The sequence below is a fragment of the Cavia porcellus genome, unplaced genomic scaffold (genome assembly GCF_034190915.1).
Source record: "Cavia porcellus strain 051 isolate PalLab524CR breed Dunkin Hartley unplaced genomic scaffold, mCavPor4.1 scaffold_17, whole genome shotgun sequence".
In the NCBI taxonomy this organism is placed as follows: Eukaryota; Metazoa; Chordata; class Mammalia; order Rodentia; family Caviidae; genus Cavia; species Cavia porcellus.
In genome coordinates, this window is record NW_026947500.1 from 25,206,449 (window position 1) to 25,231,686 (window position 25,238).

A 25,238-nucleotide genomic window follows, 5' to 3' on the forward strand; every position below is an offset into this window, starting at 1 on the left:
CTCCTTGGCCTCAGACACGGAGCACTCACAATGTACTGGGAACTTGAACACCTCTTTATTGCTGTGAGAGAAGGGTGGCTATTGGATGTGGAAGGGACAGTATCCCCAAATCCAGGGGGATCAGGATATTTACAGCATCAGAGGAGAGCCAGAGCTTGCTGAGGACCAAGCTGGGTTTACAATGGGAATATTTTCATTGTGCTCCTTACCCAAGCCCAGCTCCTTACCTGCCTCAGCTTTGGCTGCTCTGAAAACATTCTTCACCCCAGGGTCCTAGCTGCCACACCACAATTCAACAAAAGTACATCTGGGGGTGGGGGGCTTCCGGCAGAAGCAGGTTAGACAAAAGTAGAACACCCCCCTGTTCGATGTAAGGTTCCCAGCACCCACCCCTCCATCAGGCAGCTGTGCCTCCTGGGGAGGACCTGGACATGGGGTCAGGCCAGGGAAGGAGCTGCTCTGGTCAGCACCAGGTCCTGCACCACTGGCTCCTCACTCTACCACCGCTGAGCTGGCCATGACGTTCACACCACAGGACCTGGACCCACGATGCAGGTAGTAGTAACCCTGAGGGAGAGGGATTGATAAGAGGCCCAGGCAGGGGGGTGGGAGGACCAGAGGGCCAAGTGGATGAGACTTACCTCCTCACCCCAGTCAGTGCCCCAGCTGTTCTTGATGGCCCAGAAAGGAACACCAGAGCCTGGGAGCAGTGTAGAGGGCAAGAGGTCAGGGCCCCCATTTCTCCATTCACAGCCTCAACTACTTTGTATCTTTTGCATACCTGCAATGGACCTACTATATGATGGGTACTAGGAAAAGATTAGAAAACAAGAGCAGGCTGCCACTCCTGGAGGCCTGGAGCAGCTCTGGGGCACTGGGAGGGAACCAGCCACAGCCTGCAGCAAAACTGTTCCTCCTCCCCTAGCCCCAGCTTTCCCAGCTAGAGTTCCTAGGGGTTCCTAGGGGTTCCCTCGGTCTCCTTCCCAGAGGTCCGGAGATGCTGCTGTCTGACACCGGCCTGTGGTAAGGGGAGACTGTCAGCAGAACTCACGTTTGCCGTAGCCCACGATCAGCATGGCATGGTCAATGAACCAAGGGCTGCAGAGGGGTTGTAGTGGGTGGGCAATCCCATGACGGTAGAACTAGGGGGAGAATAAGGAATGGAGAGCCAGCTCCAAGGAGGATCAAGGGAGTGATGAGCTAGTGATGGGGCAGAGGGCCAGGACCTGGACCTCACCTGCATGCCGAAGGCATTGATGGCAATGGAGATGGGACCCTTCACAGCTAGCCATGCCGCCAAGTCTGAGGGGAGAGGGGCCACATCAGTGGGCACCTGGGCCAGCCACACCCAGCCTAACCTCTTCCCGCCCCTCACTCACACTGTTCATTCTTGCTCAGCTCCACTGAGTCATTGATGTAGACCTTGGCCTTCTTTGCTGAGAAGTTGCAGGCCTCCATGTGGCCCTGGTAACTGTAGTCGTCCTCTGTCTCCAGCCCTCCTGGGGAACAATGTGGGTGGGTTGAGGGTGCAAAGGGAGAATGGACTCCACTTATTTTTCGCTGACTTTCTCCCCTGATACCTAAGGTCCCACATTCCTCATCCACCTTAGGCCACAGGCCCTCCCCTCTGAGGAACCTCTGGATTCCAGAGATGACACAGGGAGAAGCGGGGGGCCTGCGGAGAGCAGCCAGTGACCAGCAAAACCAGCAGCAGGGACTCAACTCTGAGCTTCTACCTGTGCTGAGGGCCCATCCAGCTTTCCTGGATTGTGGACCTTGGAAAGCTTGTCCTGTTGACAGTCCTTTCTTAGTCCAGCCCACATCCTGCCAGGCTACTGGGCCAGACTCTGTCCAACCCTTTAACCTTCCACTGCTGCCCATCAGGGAACTGAACTGCCAATTTGGGGCCATGCCTCCTGTCAGGAGATGCTGTGTTGCTACTGCTTGCTCACCGAGTCCCTGTTACCCAAATGGAATTTACTTTTTTTTTCTCTCTCTTTTAACTATTGTCTTTTTGAGACAGGGTCTTGCCATGCAGTTCAGGCTGGCCTTGAGCTTACTTTGTAGCTCAAGGCTGGCCTCAAACTCACAGCAGTCTTCCTGCCTCAGCCTCCCAGAGAGCTGGGATAAGAGGTGAGCACCACCATACCCAGCAGGTCAGCAGGAAGTCTTAAATCCAGTTCCATGCTCCTGTCTCTTCCCCTTGTAAGTTGGCTTCTTATAGAGGGACAAGAGACACCTACTTTCCCTTCTGATTCCATTAATGCCTACCCAAACTCTTGATGGCAGAGTAGGCGTTGATAGGCAAGCCACCCATGCAGGCCTTGTCCACCTTGTCACAGTCCAAGAGCTCTAGGAGACAGAAGGCAGGTGCTGAGGATGGGGCTGAACTGGGGACAGGGAGGGTGGAGCAGGACGCTTACCTTGCTCTGAGAGGGAAAGCAGAGTGCCCTTCTTCAGGAACCACTGGCCCTCCACGTTGCCTGTGACAGAGAAGGCCCAGCAGGACCCACACATCCCCTGCAAGAGATGGACGGCATCCAGGGAGGACCCCTCCCCCAGCCCAAAGCAGTGTGCAGGGCCACCCTCACTTCTAGGCCTCCAACCTGATTCTTGACTTCGGTGACAGCCCCTTTCTTCCTCCAGTCCCACTCAGGTGGGGCAGAGTCATGCACAATCTTGGCTTGGCGCATCGTCTTGCTAGGGTGCTCTCGTAGGAGGGGGTTCAGGTAGATGGTGCGGAACTCTTCCTCTAAGGGCACAACATGGAGGGAGGAGAGCTATAGGTCAGCCCTGGCCAGGGGCCTCAAGAGCAGACCATCTCTCTCCTAGGCTCCAGCCCTACCTGTGAGGTCACTAAACTTGGTGACCCCATACTGAGCTGTGCCACGGTCCAGGGCCTGGATCTTCTGAGCTAGTATCATGTTTCTGGTAAAGACAGACAAGCGCCACTGGGTTTCTGAGGACCAAAGAGCAGGAGAGGAGGAGCTTAGACCCCGAGCAAATCATAAGGGCCGTTGTGTGAGTGGGACTAAAAAGCAAGGGATTAGATGGATTCTGGGTTTGCCCTAAAGCTCTTTTTTAAGGACAGAACTCTGGGGTGGGTGAGATTGCAAGTGCTGCAGTGAAAACTGGAACTGAATTAGACCCTAAGAGGCATCCCCAGGAGAAGGCACAGGAAAGGTGATGGTGCAGAAGGCCCTCCCCAGAGAAAAATCTAGCCTCTGCCCCATCCTAAGCTCCCTAGAAGAATGGAGACCCACTTTTCCTGATCAGGAAGATAAGACAGAAGCAGACAGATACTTGGGATGACTCACCAGTCCTGGAGGGCTGGAAAAGAACTTGGGGGCTGAGGCATCCTTGAAAGGATGCACTGCCTCTTGTGTCCTTCCCCTCCCAAACTCGTTGGGGTAAGACCCTAATCTGACTAGGACAAATACAGCCACAGCTGAGTCCTTACCTTCCTTTGACTCATAAGTTCGGTTATAGGTGGCAACAAACTTCTTGAAGAGTGAAGCTATCTTCATAGCAAACTTCTGGAAACACAGGGGGATCTTTATAAGAAGTTTGGCCTAACCCAGTAGCCCTCCTCCGGGGGTAAACAGAAAAGATGGGGAATCAGGCAGCAGCTAGCTCCCCAGATACAGGCTCCTCACCTTGGGAAGGGGATCCTTGCTTGACAGTGGAAGGACTGAACTAAAAGTCTCATTTTTGAGATCTGGATAGGGTTGGAACAGAGAGAAAAATCAAAGCTGAACCCTGAGTGAAGTATGATCTAGGCCAATGGTGGTGAATGTATGGCACACGTGCCCGCAGTGGGCTGTTTACTATCACTGAAAGCTCTAAAAGGTTCGCCATCAGCGACCTAGGCTATCCCAGCCTCCTTGGGGTATATCCTAGCACCTGAAACCTTGGGATGCACAGGGCCACAGTCTCGCCTCAACAGCATGTGTTTTCCCATCTCCTCCAGGATTTCGAAGCTGCAGAGCTGGAGAAAGAGGAATAAGCCAGTATGGGGACTGGGATGGGAACAAGGTCTAGGCAAAAGGAGCTAGAGGCTTCTTAGAGGCCCCCAGAGCAATTGCCCCACAGTGGAGAGTGAAGCATAGCCAGCATCTCAAAACCTCTTGGTCTCCGGAGCTGGAGACCTCAGAAGCAACTCAGGGAGAGGTTGCTGCTACCTCAGGCCCTTGCCTCTAGACCTATTATCCCAACTGCTGTTTGGGCCTGGGGCAGAAATTACTCACCAAGGTTATCTTGGACACAGGGATCTGGCACAACATGAGGTCTTCGCAGGACGGCTCCGCCAGGGTGGCCTCCAGGGAGTACAGCGAACCCTGGCCGGCCTGAATGGAGGGGCGAGTAAGGTGGACACCGCCAACCCCCTCCTTCTTTGGGCCCGCGCGCCCCCCTAGCCCCTGCCCGTTCCCAGCTCCCAGAGGCTGTCCGCTCGGTTATCCCCGCCCTCACCCCCAGTGTATGCCAGAGGCCCCATCCCCGGGTCCAGGCCCGGCGCCCGCCCGGCCCCGCGTCCTCACCCGACGGACTCGCCCGCGCACGGTCTCCAGCACCGCCTGAGTCCCCGCAGCCCGGCCGCGGTTGTACGCGTCCAGCGCGAAGCGGGCGGGCCCCAAAAGCTCCCGGGACGCAGGCTCCCAGACCACCGCGCCGGCGGCCCGGGGCTCGGCGGGTGCAGGCGCGGGGGCGGCGCCCGGGAGCAGCCCAAGCAGCCACAGGAGCCGCAGCCAGGGCGCCATGGCTAGCGCGAAGCCGGCGGCCCGGACACCAACCCGCAGACACCGCGAGCAACTGACTGGCTGGTTGGAGCCGAGGCTGGTGTCCCCGCACTGCCCCTGGGCCGGGTGGCCAATTACTGTCGGCCCCGGGCGCCTGCGCGCTCGCTTATTTACGCGAGGCACGTGGGATACGCGGGGGTGTAAGGCGAGGAAGGGGCGCTGGTTTGACTAGAAAGCTGATGTGGCAGGTATTGCACCCTGATCATGTTAGGCATTGTGTGTCATCTCCCTCTGGTCATCATGGCAATCTTTTAAAGCAGATGCTATCCCCATTTTACAGGCGAGGAAATAGAGATCAGTGGTTTGTCAAACGTCTCTTGGAGCAGAACTCCAACCCAGGCAATGAACTCCAGCGCCTGGCTTTGCAGCTTGATCGCCCCTTTGAGGCCTTTCTTCTCACCAGTGGCCGGGCAGGTACTCTTCCAGATTCTAGCAGTGTCTCGGGCTGTGCTGAAATGCAATCATGCATGCATTTAGTAACCCAAGCAATGTAGTGTGCACAGGGTGTGGTCATTCCTACAGGCATTCAGTCATATCAAAGCCGAAAAGAAACAGCAGAGGAAAAATATCTCCCGAGTATAAAGAGTTCATTCAGGAACTAGCAAAAGCGTAACAGTCCAAGATGCGTATTATGGCAACCCGCGGGTGCAGCCAAAGAGGGAAGCTGAGGGAGGCTTTTGTTATGAAAAGGGAGAAATTCACATAAATTGCTTGGATACGGAAGCCATTGGTTAGGGGTTGGGGATTTAGCTCAGTAGCAAAAGCGCCTGTATAGCAAGGATAAGGTTGTGAGTTCATTTCCTGGTACGAAAAAACAAATAAACAAAAGCCGTTGGTCTTAGAGAATGCAGGCAGGATTAACTCATTGGCGGAGGTGCTGTTGCCAGGAACATCCTGTCTGAATTGTTGCCATTAAAGATATTAAAAATAAATTTGTTACAGACATTCAGGTAAGGCATGCAAACATGGAGTGTGTGAAAGACTCTCTGATAGGTTTGTTTATTTATTTATTTATTTATTGGTACCAGGGATCAAACTCATGACCTCACACTTGCCAAGGAGGTGCTTGTGCCACTGAGCTAAACCCCTGACCCCTGGGTATTATTTTAAAAAGAAGACCAGTTCTTATCACAAACCATGGGCTTTCCCAACTCCCTATCCTGTGGGTTTGCGCTTTCTTGCTCTGAATTTTGCCTGGGAACGATTTCATCTCAGGATGAGCGGTTTTGCCAAGAGGAACATGCAAATGTAGTAGGTGTAGTTCTGTGTTTCAGATGTCATGGTCTAGGGAGAGGTGAGAAGAGGGTGCCGTCCTGGTACATGTCCCCAGTTAGGGGAGAGGAAATAGGGAAGGGAGAGTTTAAGAGAACTGGAGAAATCACCGAAGGGAGCAAGGGGTTAGTCTGGGGGTGGGGAGGTGGGGAGAACTGATACTGAAGATCACATAGTTTTGTTTAATGACAGCAGAGGTTATTACTAGTTGAAGATTAGCAACTGAGCCAACAGAATGCTCCTAGCCACCAACGGAGGTCTGAGACAAGTGGGCCTATGGGATCCCAGCAGGTGCTTGTGTCTCTCCCCTGGGACAAGGAAGCTCTTTGAGGCTCCCGAGTTCCTTACAGGAGATCATCCTAGGTCCTTAAGGTAGTTTCAGCCTCAGCAAGATCCATTTTCACTCCCACTCCAGCCTTTCTGTTTGCACCTTTTCAGAGGTTCAGGTTCTTGCCTAAAGCTTCGCACTTGATCTTGCCTCAGCCCAATTTGCAGATATCTTTCTAAAAATTAGATATTGACAGAGCTGGGTGTGGTCACACCCCAGTGGTCCCAGAGGCTGGAGAGGCTAAGGTTGGAGGATGGCTTGAGCCAAGGATATCAAAACCAGGCTGAGCAAAAGAGCAAGACCCCCATCTCAGAGGGGAAAATTATGTATGGGCAAATTAAGCTGTAAATATTTTTAGGGTACAAAGTGATGTTATGTGCTTTAGTACAGTGTCAAGTGGTTAGATCAAAGCAATTAACCTACACTTCACTTCAAATACTTGACATTTTTTGTGATGAGAACATTTGAGATTTATTTTCCTATCAATTTTGAAATGTGCATCTTGATTATTAGCTGTCTTCATTGTGCTGGCCAACAGCCCTCAAAGGAAAAAAAATCAAACTTATTCCTCTTGTGTAACTTCATTCTGTATCTTTGATCATTATCTCTCCACTTCCCCCTCCACTGGCCTCTAGTAATCACCATGCCACTTTCGTCTGTGAATTCAAATGTTGTAGATTCCATGTACAAAAGAAACATTAGGCATTTATCTTCCTGTGCCTGGCTTATTTCTCTGGGTGTAATGTTTTCTAATTCCACCCCTGTTGTCACAGAGGACAGAATTTCTTTTCTTTTTCAAGACTGCATAGTACTTCGTTGTGTATATTCATTTATCCATTGATGGACTTTTAGGCTGATGCTATAAATAGTGCCACAACAAACACAGGTGTGCCAATCACTCTTGAAATCCTCCTGATTTTAAATATTTTGGGTAAATACTTGGAAGTGGGATTGCTAGGTCACAGACACTTTTAGTTCTCAGCTTTTAAGTCATTTTCAGGAAGATGTTCGTGATCTGTCGCAGCTGTCACTGCAATTCCCAGTCATTCTGAACTTCCTCTCCCACAGGAGTGATGTCCTGCTCTTGTCCAAGAGCTCTGCAGGGCAGGGAGTTCATTGCTTGTTATCTCACTCACTGCTTTTTCTTCAGCACTGATGATCTCCTGTAAGGGACCAAGGGTTGTAGATACCTGGATACTTGCTTGATAAATATTCATTAGGTAAATGAATGGCTCCCTTGGTGTGCAAATTAGAGCTGCAGGGTCTTGCTCTGTAGTTCATCTGATTTTGGACTCATCATGTAACCCGGCTTGCCTCCATCTAGAGAAGATCCTCCTGCCTCAGCGCCTATGTGCTAGGTTTACAGGTGTGCACCGCCATATCCACCCCAACTTCTGTTTAGTGCCTGGTTCATTTAGTAAAAGGACAAAGACTATGAGTATGGTCCTCAGAGCAGAATCTCAGAAGAAAAATATGCCAGGCACAGAACGACAAATGCCTTATCTCATTGCCATAGGACTTGTATTTGGACAGTCACTTACCCACACTCACACATACTTCATTTCCTGAAAGCTCTAAGCTGAATGAATTAAAAGCAGGCCCTGCAAAAACACAGGACTTTTCTTAGATCAAGGTTTTGGGAAAGCATTGGTGCTATACTCAGCCTCTGTGGGAAGCAGTCTTCTCCCCCTAAGTCTGGAGCCACCTGACAAGAATGTGTGGGGAGGGAGAGGCGGCTGTCTAGGCCGAGTGATTCATGGGGAAGGAATGGTTTTCAAACGCCCATACATTCATTACCTTAGGCAACTCTCACAGCGCTGCAAGGGGTAAGTGATGTAACTGCCATGAGGCTCAGGGGCGTGACCCTGTCCAGAGGCTGAGCTGGAAAGTGGGGGCAGCAGAGGAGATAAGAAAAGAATGGATTCTGGAGGGCCGGAGACGAGGCTCAGTGGAGCGTTCTTGCCTTGCATGCACAAGGCCCTGGGGTTGATTCCCAGCACCATAAATAAATAAATAAGAATGGGCATGCCCTTGGGGCCTATGTCTGGTCCCTCACCCCTTCCATGCTGGCACTCTTGCCTGACTCTACTTCCAGCTGCCATGAACTAAGTGGCTGTGCCCCTCCATACCCTTCTGCCATTTTGTCTGTGCCTCAGAGCTGGCTAATCAGATGGAAACCAAGAGCAAATTAAGCCTCTCTTCCTTTACATTGTGGGTGTTGGGTCTTGTGTCTCAACAATGAGAAAGTGACTGAGCCAAGGGAGGAAGAAAGCTAAGAGTGTGCAGAAACCAGAAGAGCAGGCATTTCAAGAAAGAGGGCTGGCTGTGTCAAATGTTGTCCAGAGGGCAAGCGAGAGGAGACATGATCTCTGGATTGGGTAACACGTTGGGCCCTGTGAGGCCCACTGGGTGTGCTGGTTTGGCTGGGTGTGGAGGCGAACAGCTGTCATCACAGAATTTGGGAGGCTGAGGCATGCAGATTGCTACAAATTTGAGGCCAGCTTGGTCTCAAAAAGAAAAAAAAAATGGTTTGAGGAGCGAATATGAGACATGGGACCAATAACTGGAGACAAGGATTTCAAGAAGTTTTGCTTTGGAAAATGGAGAAACAAATTAGAGGGCTAAGAGACAACTAAAAAGTGTTTTTGTTGTTGTTTTGTTTTTGCTTTGTGTTTTGTTTTGTGCAATACAAAGGCCTTCACACTGAGCTACATCCTCAGACTTTTTTTATTTTCTGTTTTCACACTTAGTTGCCCAGGCTGGGCTTGAACTTGCTATTCTCCTGCCTCAGCCTCCTAGAGTGCTGGGATCACAAGTATGCACCATCATACCCAGTTTAAGAGTATATTTAAGGGCAGGAGATTTAGCTCAGCAGCATAAGCGCCTGCCTTGCAACTATATGGTTGTGAATTTGATCCCTGGCATCCCCCAAAAAAGAGTGTGTTTAAGATGGAGTCAATAGAGCATGCTGATAGGCTGATGAGAAGAAAAATGGAGATACTGGTGATTCAACATAGAGCAGGACTGAAGGAACAAAGATCTGGAGACAGAGAAGAGGAGTGTGTTATTTATTTATTTTTTTTTTGTCTTTTTCCTTTTTATCGGTACCAGGGATCGAACTCACGACTGCCTGCTTGCAAGGCAGGCGCTTATGCCGCTGAGCTAAATCCCCAGCCCCGAGGAGTGTGTTATTTATCTATTCCTGCAAAGTTAGTGGCTTACGGCAGCACATGTTTGTCACACCCATTTCTGTAGATCAGGAGTCCTGGAACCAATTCACTGATTTTTTTGGAAGGCAGCAATCCTAGTGTTGGCCAGGATTACGGTTTCTTTCTTTTCTTTTCTTTTTTTTTAAATTTTATTTTATTTTTATCTTTTTGAGACAGGGTCTCTCTATGAAGTTCAGGCTGGCCTTGGGCTCACTTTGTAGCCTAGGCTGGTCTCGAACTCACAATGATCCTCCTACCTCAGCCTCCTGAGTACTGGGATTACAGGCGTGAGCCACCATACCCAGCTACGGTTTCTTTTGAGGTTCAACTCATGGTAGATTCACTGCCCAGCTCTGTGGTGTTGGCAACATGCAGGTCCTTGTGGGCCACCAGCCTCGGAGCCTCTGTTGCTTATTAACTACTGGCAGCTCCTTACCCCATTGGCTGTCCCAAGATGGCCCATGCTTCCTCAAAGCCAGGAAGAGAGGATGAGGGTACTCCAGTCTCGCATAACATCCTCACATGGATGCATCTCCTCTGCTGTTCCATTGCTCAGAAAGAGGGACATCACAGTCCCCACCCACACCCAAGGTGTGGGCTCACACCAGGCTGTAAATACTGGGATATGGGATCATGCCTTCTAAGACTGCCAGTCCCTCTATGACTGCCTGGCACATAAAAATATTATCAGTGGCAGTAATGTTAGCTAACTTTTTTTTATTGGTACCAGGGATCGAACTCAAGACTGCCTGCTTGCAAGGCAGGCGCTTATGCCGCTGAGCTAAATCCCCAGCCCACTGTTGTCTAACATTTAATATGTATGGTGACAAACAGAGCACCCAATATTTTTTTTATTTTATTTATTTATTTATTTATTAGCACCCAGTATTTTTAGCGTGGGCAGTTCTTAGTATTGGTCTTTTAACCCCACGTGGCCCTGTGAGATAGGTCTGGTGCAGAAAATAAAACTGAAGCAAAAAGATATGCAGTAATTTGGGTTCCCACACTGGAGAGCTATTGAAACATGGGAGCAGAGTTAAATTCCAGTTGTAATATTCATAATGTTTCTCTTTCTTAACTTGGCCTCTATCCAGGTGTGGTGATGCATGCCTGTAATCCCAGAACCCTGGAGGCAGAAGCAGGAAGATTGCTGTGAGTTCAGGGCCACCCCGGGCTATATAGTGACACCCTGTCTCAAAAAAAGAAGAAAAAAAAAAAAAAAGAAAAGGGAGGGGCTGGGGATTTAGCTCAGCGGCATAAGCGCCTGCCTTGCAAGCAGGCAATCGTGAGTTCCATCCCCGGTACCGATAAAAAGGAAAAAGACCAAAAAAAAAAAAAAAAAAAAAGAAAGAAAGAAAGAAAAGGGAAAAAAACCTGGCCTTGTCAGACACCCTGGTGCACACTGCTATGCCACTGAAAGCCAGCAGATAACAGAGCACTGCTTCGCCAATCACATTCAAGGCACTAAGTAAATCAGTCACCTAACCCCAGGGTATAGGATATAGGGATAGGTACAGGGTATAGGGGTAGTTGACGATATGCAGCCTTGACTTCTGCTTCACTTGGTTTAGGACTATGACATATGCTGACAAATCCTAGGAATGCTTATGTTTTTTGTTTTTTTGTTTTGTTTTGTTTTGTTTTGGTCTTTTTCCTTTTTATCAGTACTGGGGATCGAACTCACGACTGCCTGCTTTCAAGGCAGGCACTTATGCCGCTGAGCTAAACCCCCAGCCCCGAATGCTTATGTTTTATGTCCTTGTGTATTTTTTCTTTTTTGACAAGGTCTTGCTATGTAGTCCAGGTTCTGCCATCCTCCTGCCTCAGCCTCCTGCATGTTGAAATTACATGTGTGTACCATCATGTCTGGCTGCACATCAGTTTTTACACAGGGGTCAAGTGTCCACATAGATCTGCTGACCGAACATGAGATCCCAACATAAAAGTGAAGTTAATTTTTAGTTTACTTTTTTTAATTTTAAAGAAAATAAAACAAAATAATAAAATGGAACAAAATAGAACAGTGAGAACAATATTGGATTTCAAAAACAAGATAGAAGGAAATCTCCCATAGTTGCTGTGTTGCATATTGCTATCCTCTAAATAGATGCTCAGACTACCAACTTTAGGCCTGCAAATCAAACAATCCAGGCATTAAATTTTTTTTTTTTTTTTTTTTACTTCAGATGCTATCATCTCAGCGTGTGTTCCTCCAAATCAGCTGGTTGCTTACTGGGGTGGGGCGAGGCAGCAGTGCTCTTTTGTCTCCCAGCCCTGCCAGCTGGCTCACAGGAAGGTGCAGGTTGGCTTCTTAGTTCTCCTCACAGCCTGCATGGCTGCTTCTGGCTCACAGGAGAGCGTGGGTTGGCTGTTAGTTTATTTTCTACTAGAATATACATCCAAAATATTTGAAGTACACAAAATTTGTTGCATGTCTGTTAAGATGTGGATTTGCAATTAAATGGTAATTGCTGGCTGCTCGACCCCAGGGCCCAGAGTAAAGGTTGATTTCACCCTCTTTTGCTGCTAGGACTTTAGAAGGTTTGTATCAGGAAGCCCCAAGCTTCTTGGCACTAGATATCAGTTTCAAGGAAGATAAATGGAGGGAATGATTTCAGGATGAGTCAGAGGATTACACAACCTAGATCCCCTACATTTCACAGTAGAGTTCATGCTCCTGTGAGAAGCTTTGCTGCTGCTGATCTGACAGGAGGTAGAGCTCAGGAGGAGGAGACTAAATGCAAACAAGCTTCACTCACTCACTCACTACTCACCTCTTGCTGTGCAGCTCCGTTCCCTACTGGCCACAGACTAGCACTGGTCCATAGCCCAGGGGTTGGGAGGCAAACAAGAATAAAAATGGGTAGGGGTGGCCCAGCGCTCAGGTCATGGCCAACCAGAACTAACCTTTCCAGACCAAAATGGGACAAGCTACAGCGTTTCCATTGCCCTGATTTATGTGAGTGGTAGTTAATGACTGATGGTCTGAATCTATCCCACATCCCTCTGGATATACCTCCTGCCCTGCAAGAATGATTGACAATTTACATAAAGTTTAGGGGCCAGGGATTTAGCTCAGTGGCATAAGTGCCTGCCTGGTGCTGCTGGCCAGCATGCAGTTGTGAGTTCAATCTCCAGTACCAAAAAAAAAAAAAAAAAAAAAAAAAAAAAAAGAGCAATACCTAGACATATCCTGGTGACTTTTTTTTTTTTTTTTTTGTCTTTTTCGTTTTTATCGGTACCAGGGATCGAACTCACAACTGCCTGCTTGCAAGGCAGGTGCTTATGCCTCTGAACTAAATCCCCAGCCCCTTTTTCTTTTTCTTTTTTGTTTTTTATCCTGGTGACTTTTAAAGGGCTGGGGATTTAGCTCAGCAACATAAGCACCTGTCTGGCAAGCACAAGGTCATGAGTTTGATTCCTGGTACAAAAAAAATTTACCCAGTAAAGCCAGTTGTGGGCGTAAATGCCTATAATTCCAGCACTTGGAAGGCTGAGGCAGGAGGATCATTGTAAATTCAAGACCATAACACTACAAAGTGAGCTCAAGATCAGTCTACAGAGCAAGACCCTATCTCAAAAAGACAAAAAAAAAGTTAGCAGATGAGCTTTTTCAGGTTTCCCAGCCATCATCTCCCAGAATTTTTAAAAAAATATCTCTTTTTCTGGGACTGGAGGTAACAAGGAGGGATTTGAAAAGAAGGCAGAATCACAGATTTACTATGTAAATCAAAGTCATATTAACTGATTTGGATTCTTTTTTAAAAAAAAAAGTTGTGTATCCATCAAGTTTTTCTTAATGATTTCTGAATTTTCTTGTTTGTTTTTGAGACAAGGCCTCACCCCTCACTATGTAGCTCAGACTGACCTTGAACTCACTATGTCACCCAGGTTGGCCTTGAACTCCTGGCAATCCCCATCCCATCCTCCAGAGTGCTGGGATTACAGGTGTGCACCACCATGCAGGCACCTGACCTGGATTCTAATTCTGGTTCTGCTCCTTTAGAGTGGCTGTGTGATCCTGAGACCATGAACCAGGTCCTCTTTAGGTCTCTGTTTTGTTGTGTTTTTCCATGCTGGGGATTGAACCCTAACACATTCAAAGCATTTGCTCTACCGTTGAGCTGCACTCCAGTCCTCTCTGAACCTTTTTATAGAAGTATAAAGAGGATAGAAATGTGCCTCATTTCTATGTCAGTTTCAACTTTCTAGGACAAAAAATACATATGCAGCGTCCTAAGAAGGAGGATATAGAAACCTAGATCTCTTGAAACCCACAGGGAGAAGACCAGAAAAGCAGAGCTTGGATAGATGAGCTTCAGCAGAACCCTTGAAGGGAGGTTTTTGTCCCTAAATTTCAGATTTAGAAAGGTATATAAGCATTTTGAGTTATCAAGTCTTCTGATCTGTAGTAGATGGGACCAAGGATGCTCGACATCTACCTATAGTTGGGACAGTCTTACATAATAGAACTGTCCCACATCCCATATGACTTTCCAGTGTACCACAGGTTATTTATACAAGCGAAAAATTTGGGCTAAGAACCTGAACTCTGTTATGGATTTAAACGTGTACTTTTTTTTTTGTCTTTTTCTTTTTTTATTGGTACCAGGGATAGAACTCACAACCACACACTTGAAAGGCAGGTGCTTATGCCACAGAGCTAAATCCCCAGCCCCTAACATGTACTGTTATATACACAGTCTTAGTATACACTGAATTTCCCTGGAAAGCTATTAACATGCAATTCAAAGGCAGAATTTTCCTTGTGGGAGTTCAGATCTTTCTGAAGGATTGTTCACCTGTTTAGAAATTTGTGTCTCTGACACAGTATGTCTGCATCAGGTCGCCTCGGAAGCAGTTCTAATTCACATTGATCACTTGTCTTCTAGTGTGATCTCAACTGAGCATGTGTATAAGGAAATGCAGATTTCTTTAGTATAAGTTATTTTCATTTTGTTTTTCCCTGATTTCTTTTTTTGGTGCTGGGGATCAAACTCATGACCTTGCACTTGCCAGGCAGGCGCTTAAGTCACTGAGCTAAATCCCCAGCCCTGATTTCTTTTTCTTTTTGAGGCAAGGTTTCACTATGAATTTCAGGCTGGCCTTGAATTCATGTTGTAGCCCAGGCTGGCTGTAACTCTCAGTCATCTTCCTGCCTCGGCCTCCTGAGTGCTGGGATTACAGGTATACGCTACTTTTCCTAAGATATTACCTATTAACTGTATTTGGTTCATTCAGTAAGTATTGACCACATGGATGCCACACATCAAGCATGATCTCAATGTGTAAAAACAAGTGTCAAATATTTTTGCTCAAAGGGAATGTTGCATCTGATACGAATGGGATCCCCTGTGACGCGGATCAGAGTCCCTTACTCTGCCATCATCCACTGAAGCCCAGCTCTGCCATCATCCACTGAAGCCCAGGACGTATCTCTCCGAGCTGCATGTGCATAGATTACATGAAATCGTGTAGACACAATGCCTGCCTTCCTGTATGCTTATTGAAGGGCAGCTGTCAACATCATTACACTGATTTTTTTTTTTTTAATGGCACAGGTACCGTAAAGCTGCTGAGTTTGTGTGTGTACTGGGGACTGAACTCGGGGAACACTGAGTTACACCAGACGTCCCCAGTCCTTTTTCTTTTTCTTTTTTTTTTTTTTGTTTATTTACTTTTTGTAATACTTCGAATTGAACCCCAGGACTCTCTATTACTGAACTAATCCCCAGATCTTTCTATTTCTTATTGTCATACAGGATCTCGCTAAATTGCCCAGACTGCTCAAACTTTTGTTGTTGTTACTTTGATGTTGTCGTTTGCTCAAATTTTCATGATCCTCCTCCCTGAGTTACAGGGGTAGCTGGGATTATAGTTGTGTGCCACCATGCCCGCACCTATGTCTCTTAAATAATTACTCAAACCCCATAGGCTAGCTATTACATCTTTATTTTGAAGGTTCTTTTATCTCTAAGTCTTTTAAAGGCTATAGTAATTTTTTTTGTCTTTTTCCTTTTTACCGGTACCAGGGATCGAACTCACGAATGCCTGCTTGCAAGGCAGGCACTTATGCCGCTGAGCTAAATCCCCAGTCCCTTATAGTAATTTATTTAATCTGACCTTTCCACCCTCCAAATCAGGCAACGGAATTCTGGGGTCTACAGCTATTGTGACTTTTTGAAAACACGAGGTGGCGCTGTTGAGACTAGATGGTTCGTCTGTCTGAGTCGTGTTTGAAATTTTTTTAATTAAATTTTATTTTTTTTTCGGCACTGGGGATCGAACTCATGACCTCGTGCTTGCCAGGCAGGCACTTATGCCACTGAGCTAAATCCCCAGCCCCTGGGCACTCTTTTTTTTTTTTTTGTCCTGTTTGAAATTTAAGGTCTCTGCCGACGTGGTGGCCCACGCCTGTAATCCCAGCACTCGGGGAGGCTGAGGCAGGAAGGAAATTGTGAATTTGAGACCACCCTGGGCTACAAAGTAAAATCAAGGCCAGCCTGAACTGCACGGCAACTCCCTGTCTTTAAAAAGGCAAGAAAGTGGGCTGGGGATTTAGCTCAGCGGCATAAGCGCCTGCCCTGCAAGCGCGTGGTCGTGAGATCCCCAGTTTCGACTAAAAAAAAAAAAAAAAAAAAAAAAAAGGCAAGAAAGAAAATCCTACGAGCCACAAAAATTGAAAAAGAACTGGGTTTGGTGGCATGTGATTATAATCCCAGCACTCAGAGCCTGAGGCAGGATTGTTAAGAGTTTGAGGCTTGCCTGGGCTACATAGTGAATTCAAGTCCAGCCTGAACTACACAGCGATATCCTGTTGCAAGAAGCAAAAACCAAACATATAAAAAAATTGAAACAGAGATCTGACCTCTGTGTTCTACACTTGCTATAAATCCCTAGATCTCAAAATTAACTACAACCACATTTCTTGGGTAGTGCAGCAGCGCTGGGGAAGGAAACTGTAGCCTTTCTCATGCTGCCTAGTACTGTCACACTGAGCTACACTTCGGCCCTTTTAAATTTTTATTTATTTATTTATTTTGTTTTGGGTTTTTCTTAAAGAGCAGAATATATTTGAGAGAAAGAAAGCTTCTGTCTAAGAGAGAGACAGAAGGGGTCCTGAGTGAGTTGCCCAGATGTTTGGGTTTTTTTTTTTTTTAATAGGGTCTTGCTATATAGTTGATGCTTGCCTTGAACCTACTATGGAGGTGACTTCAAACTTGTGGCAATCCTCCTGCCTCAGTCTCTTGAGTGCTGGATTAAATTTTGCGACAGGGTCTCACAGTTGCCCAGGTTGGATTAAACTGCACAATGTTTCCATCCCTGCCCTACCTCAAGAATCTCCCAGGGCCAGGGATTTACCTCAGCTGCATAAGTGCCTGCCTGGCAAGCATTAGGTCATGAGTTCAATCCCCAGTAAAAAAAAAAAATCTAAAAAGTACAAACATTCAATAAGGTACAAATAAATTCAACATGCACTTCAATATTTAAGGGGAAAAAAAAAGACTCCCATCCCTGTACATGGCATTACTGCTGTCCCTGCTGTCTAGTCCAGAAATCTGGCTGTGTCCTTGATTTCCCTTTTCCTTTCATTCCCCATGTGGAGCTCATCTTCCAGTGCCCTGGATCTCATTTCCTGGTATTGCCCAAATCAGTCCACTTTTCTCCATTCCTATGGCCACTATTCCTGGCCAAACCACCACCAACTACTGCTTGCCTAAAAAAAATCCTCTTCTGCCTCCCAGATGGTCTCGAACTCGAAAGGCTCCTCTTGCCTCAACCTCCTGAGTGCTGGGATTACAGGCATGAGCCGCTATGCCTGGCTCAGGCAGCTGTATCTAATGACAAATCTAAAAGGCCATTCCAGTTTCCCTACTCCGTGCAATGTCTATTGAGATCATATGTAGTTCAGTTTCCTTTCCCCGTCTGCCTCCTTTCTCTTCCCCAAGTGCTAATCCTGAGAGCCCTGCTCTACAGACCTGCCTGCTGATCTCTGTCTTCACAGAGTCTGCTTCCTGGGGAGGCCAACTCAGGACACGTCGCAGCCCTTCCTGCACATAGAATAAAATCCAGACTCCACATGGTGGCTTGCGAGCCTGGCATATGCTGGTCCCTGCCTTCCTGTCTGTTCATCTCCTGCTTCTCTTGTTGCTGCAGTGGCTGTTTTTCTGTCTTCTTGCTAGGTACTTTCCTGTCCAAGGCCTTTGCAATAGTTGTTACCTGAAGATATTTCTTTGCTCTTGTAGAACTCAGGCTCATTCCTAGCTGCTAAAAAGGTCACAGGACAGGTTCCAGTAAAGGAAGTTCCATTGCTCAGTCTCGGAATACTCTGTGTCTTCCAGCACCTATTACTGTCCTTATTGTTCTTATGTCCTACTAGTCAGTCAACTGTAATAGAGGCCTGTCTGGATTATTCTGTCTGTTCTTTGCCCAGAGTGGTAACACTACCTGAGCCTCTGGACCATTTTCTCCATCCGATACCATAGGCTGCTGAACTTTCTGGGGGTTGTGAAAATGTTGGAGACTGAGAAAAAAATTCTATTGACTTCAAATTTTTAATTGCTATTAATTTAATTGAATGTCACCAGAATAAATTCATTTTATTGACTTGATTATTAAAATTCATAAAGATTTCAGCTCAAACTGAAAAAGATTGAAAGTTAGATTTCTCAACCCAAGACCATCTGGAGGATTCAAGATGGTACTTTAAACATCACAGGAAATTGCAAGTTGAGTTACAGAAACCAGACAAATTTTTAAAACTTATAAAGTTCCTTGTAAAAGTATTACAGTAACATTTTTTTTTTGTCTTTTTCCTTTTTATCGGTACCAGGGATCGAACTCACGACTGCCTGCTTGCAAGGCAGGCTCTTATGCCGCTGAGCTAAATCCCCAGCCCTGCAGTAACGTATTTTGTATTTATTGCAATATGTAAGTGGCATTAAGTATGATAATATTGGAAACCACAAAAGTTTATGAAACTAAGGTCAACAAGGGTCAAAAAATGGCTGGGTGTGGTGGCGCACACCTATTATTGCAGTTCTCAGGAGGCTGAGGCAGGAGGATCATTGTGAGTTCGAGACCAGCCTGGGTTACAGAGCTCAAGGCCAACCTGAACTGCATAGTGAGACCTTGTCTCAAAAAGACTAAAAAAAGAAAAAAGAGTCAAAAAATGGTCCTGCTTGGTCCTTAGTTGACTTTATTTTGTTGGGTGGTTGGACGGATGAATGGATGGATGGATGCTTGGAAAGATGCTTGAATGGGTAAAGGGATGGGGTGGAAGGCAGGTAAATGGACAGAAGGAATGGAGATTTTAAGATCCAAGTATTAGTCTCTGTGTTGTGGAAGCAAGCACTAAGACCCAAGTGTTGTGCCCAGACTTCTCTCCTGGAGTGAATGTACTCAGTAGCTATCCCAGAGCCTTGGTTGGGCAGGCAGCTCTGGTTTACCTCCAGGTCTTCCTTAAATTAAGAGTTACAGTACTGGCCTTCCTACCCCCATCCCAAAGGCCTCAGGGTCTCAATGCATAAGTTGATCCACATTCTCACTAATTTTTTTGTGTGAAGGTCTCAAGCTACAGCAATTTAGGAGGAGTCTTGTTACACCCTAATCCCAGAATGACCTCCCATCACCTCACCTTTGCACCTCTCCATTCCTTCTGTCCATCAGAGGATTCACCTGACAATAGTAATAATGCAGAGCCAGTGTTTCCTCTGTGCCCAGTGCTGATCTTTTAATTTCAAAAGGTCATCAATGGTGATCACAGGCCTAGATATAGGGAGGGGCTGACCTCTTCACTCCCTCGATGGAATCCAGTAAATTTCTACCTTAATCCACTGCTGTTGTTACTGGCGAAGGGAGAGTTAGATGTGGTTTAGCAATTCAAAACCTGAGACTAGACCCGAGCCTGGGCTGGAACCACTATTTGTGGAGCGGGGGTGGAGAGCATGTGTGGAAGCTGTGATGCACGAGTCTTGGTTTGTCCAAGGGAACCCAACGTCCTATATCAGGAGTCAGCCACAGGCTTCCACAGGGAGCAGGGCAGGGGTGCGGAGTGGTGGGATATACAGACATATGGGTGATGGTAGTCAGAGTCAGAAGCTGGCAAGGCCCCTTACTTGGACTCCATCTGCTGGGGACAAGCAGAGTATGCTGCCTCCATCAAATCTCCTGGCCCAGAGCCTCGGAGTTTGGGCTCTCTTGGCTATAGAGGGGTGTTTCCGTCTCAGTCTTCTCTCCCCTCCCTGGAATGCCCTCCTGCCCTGCTCCTCCCTACCCCACCTCCCAGGGATTAAAGATAGACCTCAGTGGATGTCTCACTATAAATGGGCAGGGAGGAGCAGGGCAGGAGGGCATTCCAGGGATGGGTGAAATAATAGTTGAGCCAGTCATGTCTTATGGCTCAATCTTGAGTTCCCTGGTCACCACCTACTTCCTTGTGGACTCTGATTTGGAGATTAATTGTCCAAGGTCCACAGCAAGTCTAACCTCATAGGTCTGAGTCCTTTCTCTCGCCCCAGGATATCTATACTTGAACGAGAGAGGTTGCCATTATTGGTCCCTTGTGTCTGTATCTGTAGAATAGGGCCTAGCAGTTCTAATGTAGGCTGTTGTGAAAATAAGGAGTTGGGGCTGGGGATTTAGCTCAGCGGCATAAGTGCCTGCTTGCAAGCAGGTGGTCATGAGTTCAATCCCTGGTACCGATAAAAAGGAAAAAGACCAAAAAAAAAAAAAAAAAAAGTACAAAAAGAAAATAAGGAGTTAGCTGAGCGAGGCGGTGTACATCTGTAAATCCCAGGGTGTGGGCAGCTAAGGCAAGAAGATCACCATGAATTCAAACCCAATTTGGGCTACACAGTGAGTTTAAGGCCAGCCTGGGCTACATAGCAAAAGACTGTCTCAAAAGAAAAAAAAAGTTGGTATAAACATTCAGGTGCAACTTTTGTGAGTGAATATATGTTTTCACTTAGATCTGTTTCTAGGAGTTGGAATTGTTGGACCATATAATACACCATGTTTAACTCTTTTTTTTTTTTTTTTTTTTGGTACCAGGGCTCGAACTCACAACCTCGAACTTGCCAGGCAGGCACTTATGCCTCTAAGCTAAATCCATCTTTTTTGTTTTTCCTTCTTTTCTATTTTATTTATTTATTCATTTTATTGTACCAAGGATCAAATTCATGGCCTCGCACTTACCAGGCAGCACAGCGCCACTGAGCTATATACCTAGCCCCCCCCCCCTTTTTTTTCCTGAAACAGGGTCTCTCTATGCAGTTCAGGATGGCCTTGAGCTCACTTTGTAGCCCAGGTTGGTCTCAGTGATCCTTCTGCCTCAGCCTCCCAACAGCAGTGTGCCACCACACCCAGCTTCCATGTTTAACTCTTAAGGAACTGCTGGGCCATTTTCCCTCAAGACAATGCTTTATATTCCACTAGCAGAGCCTGAGTTCAATATCTCAACATCTTCATCAAACACTTTTTGTTCATTTATTTATTGCCACACTGGGGACTTTGAACTCAGGGCCTTTGTACTGAACTACATCCCCACTCTTTTAATTTTTCTTTTCGGTATTTTCTTTTTAGTTTGAGACAGCGTCTCACTGAGTTGCCTAGGCTGGACTTGCACTTGTGACAGTGCCTCCCAGGGTGCAAGGATTATAGGGCTGTGCCACCATTACCCAGCACAAGTCTTAAAGATTGATTTCTCACTTGAGCAAATCATTAAATACCATGAGCAAATTGCTCTGAGTCTCAGGATTCTGCATTTGTACAGACAGAACTGTGATATCTTGAAGGTATGAGATAAAACTACATATCAATGAGGCATGTAATGCCCAGATCCCAGAGCTTGGTCAGCCTGGATGGAACCTGTTTCCCGCTGAGGCTCTTGGAAGAGTATCTCTGAGGCTTGGGGTGCTAGGTAATCCACAAGCTTCCCCGAGTCTCTTCCTTGCTAGATGCTGGCATGGTGTTTATCCAAATCTGCTGCTTGGGCACAGAGACTTGTCAGCTCTGTTCATTGCTGTGTCCTTAGTGCCTAGCCCAGTGCCAGACCCCAATAGTGTGCTCATCTAATATACGCTGCATGGGCGTGGAGAGAGTGCAGAGGTACAGTGCTTATCTGGTATGGTCAAGGTCCTGGGTTACATCCCTATCCCTTGAAAAAAAAAGTGATAAATGAATGAAAAGGAGCTGGAATCCCTTGCCCAAGGTCACTCAGACAACGAATGGGGAAGCTGGGACTTGCAACTGCCTGGCCAGAATATATTTTAATGGCACTGAATATGAACTTTGTATTTAGTAATGGATTTTTTTAAAAGCATGGCTTTGGCCTAAATGTTAAATGGATCATCCTGACAGATATTTTAGGTCCCAGGTGAGTATTTTCCCTTTGCCAAGAATAGCCTCATAACTCCGGCTCAACCTGCTAGCATCCAGATCCCACTTGGGCAGTGGCTCCTCTGGGAAACCCTCCCTTACCAGCATCCCTCACCTCCCGGCTCTGTCAAATGTCCCCTTAGTGGGCTCCCACTGAAGCCTTTGGTTGACATATTATTGAAATTATCTTTCTCACTAAACCTTAAAGTCTTTGACAACAAACACTGGGTCTCCATGGCTTCCTTTGATCCCTTCCCCATACCCACATGAACAGCATCAGGAGGAGCTTAATGAATGTACATGAACTGATAAATGATGTGAGCCTCAGTTGTTGATGGGAATCAAACTGGCTGGGAGAAAGCACGATTTTCTTCCCATGAGGACAATAGCCAAAGCTGAAAATCTGATCATGTTCTGCTTCTTCCAAAGGGCCTAAACTGGGTAGTTTCCATATTTTCTTTCTTTTTTTTTTGGTACTGAGAATTGAATTCAGGACCTCATGCTTGCCAGATTGGTGCTGGGCTGCTGAGCCCTGGTTTCCTTATTTTACATTAAGTGACAGTATAGTGATTGAGAGCTTGGACTGAGAGCCAGACCAGTAGGGTCTGAATCTAGACTGCCACATTCCAAATTGTATGACCATAAGCAAGTTACAGAAGCAATCTGTGCCTCAGTTTCTTCATCTGGACCTTGAAGTAATAATAGTATTGTATTGTCAGTAATTCATTAAATGAATTACTACATGGAAGGTGTTTAGAGAAGACCTGATGATAATCACTGTATAAATATGAACAAATATAATTAAAAATTTTTTTGACACTGGTAATTGAAACCAGGGTCTTTGGGGCTGGGGATTTAGCTCAGTGGCATAAGTGCCTGCCTTGCAAGCATGCAGTTGTGAGTTCGATCCCCGGTACCGATTAAAAAAAAAAAAATTCAGCACAATTTAGCCAGGCGTGGTGGCTCACACCTGTAATCCCAGCACTTGGGAGTCTGAGGCAGGAGGATCATTGTGAGACCAGCCTGGGCTACAAAGTAAGCTCAAGGCCAGCCTGAACTACATAGAGAGACCCTGTCTCAAAAAGACAAAAAAAAAAAAAAAAAAAAAAAGAAGAAGAAACCAGGGTCTTCACACTGAGCTACATCCTTAGCTCATCCTTTTAAATTAGTTCATTAATTAATTTGCTTTGTTTCTTGAGATAGGGTCTCGCAGAACAAGTATAGTGAAGAAAACAAGATATACTGTGATATTACTGTTATCCCAATAACCTGCTGTGAAGTTCTGTACCAATTTCACTACACTGTCTCAATTGGCTTTGTTCTGTTGTATTTTACTACCTTCAAAATAATAAAAAAAAATTGAGAAAGGGTCTCAGTATATAGCTCAAACTGGCTTAAACTCACTTTATAGCCCAGATTGTCCTTGAACTTGCAGCACTCTGCCTGCCTCAGCCTCCTGAATGCTAGGATTATGGCATTCAGGCATATGACACCATGCTTGGCTGTATTTTTTTATTTTGCGATAGGGTCTTGCTAAACTGTTAATTGCCCAGGCTGGGCTCAAACTTGCAATCTTTCTGTCTCGGGCTATTTGAGTACTGGGATTACAGGGATGCACAACTATGACTGGTACAATCTCCTTTTTAAGTAACTTTAAAAGTGGGTCAGTTTAAGGAAGATGATGGTATAAAATAAAAGTGGTCTAGAGCCAGGGACATAGCTCAGCAGCACAGCACCTGCCTGACAAGTGCGAGGTCCTAAATCTGATTCCCAGTACCAGTAAAAAACAAAAACAAAAACAATGGCTGGACACAAAAAAACTCTGGGGTAGGAGGGAGTGACGCCTGTGAGCTTAGTGGTGTAGTGTGGTCTATTACACCTGGGCTCCACCCCTCCCCACTAGCACCTGTGTGCCTTTGGCTTTAGCTCTGTGTGTTTTAGCTTCCAGAGCAGCCAGATCACCAAGGCCAGTCTGCTTGATAAGAAGCACTATAACCTCCTAGCACTAGGGCAGCAGAAGCAGAGGATCACTGAGAGTTTGAGGTCATACTGGTCTACATAGTGAGCTCAAGGCCAGGTTCAGCTATATGGTGAGACCCTGACTCAAAAAACAAAAATGAAAAGCTTCCCCCACTGTTTTTCTAAATTGTAATTTTACCTGTGGCTTGCCCTTGAACTTCATAAATGAACAAGGTTTCCTAGGCAGCCACCCTTCCCCCTCTTCTACTGTCCCTGTCCTAGGGTGTTTCACTGCCTCAACCAGAACTCACACTTCTGCCTTTTTCATCCCTGCTCCTTTGTTGTTAGAAAAACAAAAACAAAAACACGAAGAGGGTCCTCTGGCACCTTTCTGGGTTTTTTTGAGGTCAAAGCTATTTTCACAACATGATAAAATACTGCCTTTTCCCCAAATAGAGTGTTTCCCAGAGGACACATGATGTGTGATATTTAACAGATTGCATGCAAAAGCAGAACTGAGAATCACTGTCTTCTATTAAACCAGACATTGAAAAGATTCGCAAAAGCGTAAAACAGCCACACTTTTCACATTTTTTTGTTTTAGAAAATACACTTTTTTCTTCACACTGAGATACATCTCCAGCTCTTGTTTTTGTTTTTTGAGACAGGATTTTGCTATGTAGTTTGAACTGGCCTTGGACTCATTTTGTAGCCCACACAGTCTCAAACTCACAATGATTCTCTTGACTCAGCCTCCCAAATGCTAAGATTACTGGCATGCTGCTTCTTTTTATTTTTTATTTTGAGACCATATCTCACAAAGTTGTTAAAATGTCCAGGCTGAACTCAAACTTTTTATCCTACTGCCTCAGTCTCTCGGTCTGTGCCACTATAAGACTGGAAAATATCCTCATTTTTCATAAAAATATACTATTTCTGTTAACATGTGATATAACTTGGGTTAGTTTAAATAAATAGGCACATAAATTTTGCTACTGAGGGTCAAACCCAGGGCTTATAGCTGCTAAGCACATGTTCTGCCACTAAGTTATGGCCTCAGTCATATATATATATATATATATATATATATATACATATAAAATTTTTTTTGGTACTAGGGATCGAACTCACGATCAGGCACTTATGCCACTGAGCTAAATCCCCAGCCTTATAAATATATTTTAAAATATACAAAGAAATTAACTTATTTATTTATTTATTTATTTATTGGAGACAAGGTCTCACTATGTAGTTCAGGCAGGCCTTGAATTCACTGTGTAGCCTCAGCTGGGCTCA

At 46.1% G+C, this 25,238-nt stretch overlaps 1 protein-coding gene across 1 annotated transcript; it reads right to left on the bottom strand.

Annotated features, from left to right (window-relative positions):
* Window positions 1-33: 33 nt before the first annotated feature.
* On the bottom strand, window positions 34-4,850 carry Ctsf (cathepsin F). Its single transcript, XM_013150792.3, has 14 exons — window positions 4,539-4,850; window positions 4,248-4,346; window positions 3,904-3,988; window positions 3,657-3,718; window positions 3,461-3,536; window positions 2,846-2,959; window positions 2,607-2,752; window positions 2,424-2,520; window positions 2,272-2,352; window positions 1,380-1,499; window positions 1,238-1,302; window positions 1,052-1,142; window positions 642-700; window positions 34-567 (listed from the first exon to the last, which is right to left on the bottom strand). The coding sequence occupies exons 1-14, from the start codon at window positions 4,755-4,757 to the stop codon at window positions 493-495; spliced, it is 1,389 nt and encodes a 462-aa protein (XP_013006246.1). The 5' UTR covers window positions 4,758-4,850; the 3' UTR covers window positions 34-492.
* Window positions 4,851-25,238: the final 20,388 nt, after the last annotated feature.

Bases quoted from the DNA above. Each gene is read 5' to 3' on its own strand.
- Ctsf (XM_013150792.3), bottom strand. From the start codon at position 4,757: ATGGCGCCCTGGCTGCGGCTCCTGTGGCTGCTTGGGCTGCTCCCGGGC. The intron at 1,143-1,237 runs GTGAGGTCCAGG...TTCTCCCCCTAG, and splicing joins TCAATGCCTTCGGCATGCAG to TTCTACCGTCATGGGATTGC. The intron at 701-1,051 runs GTGAGTTCTGCT...CACTGCTCCCAG, and splicing joins GATCGTGGGCTACGGCAAAC to GCTCTGGTGTTCCTTTCTGG.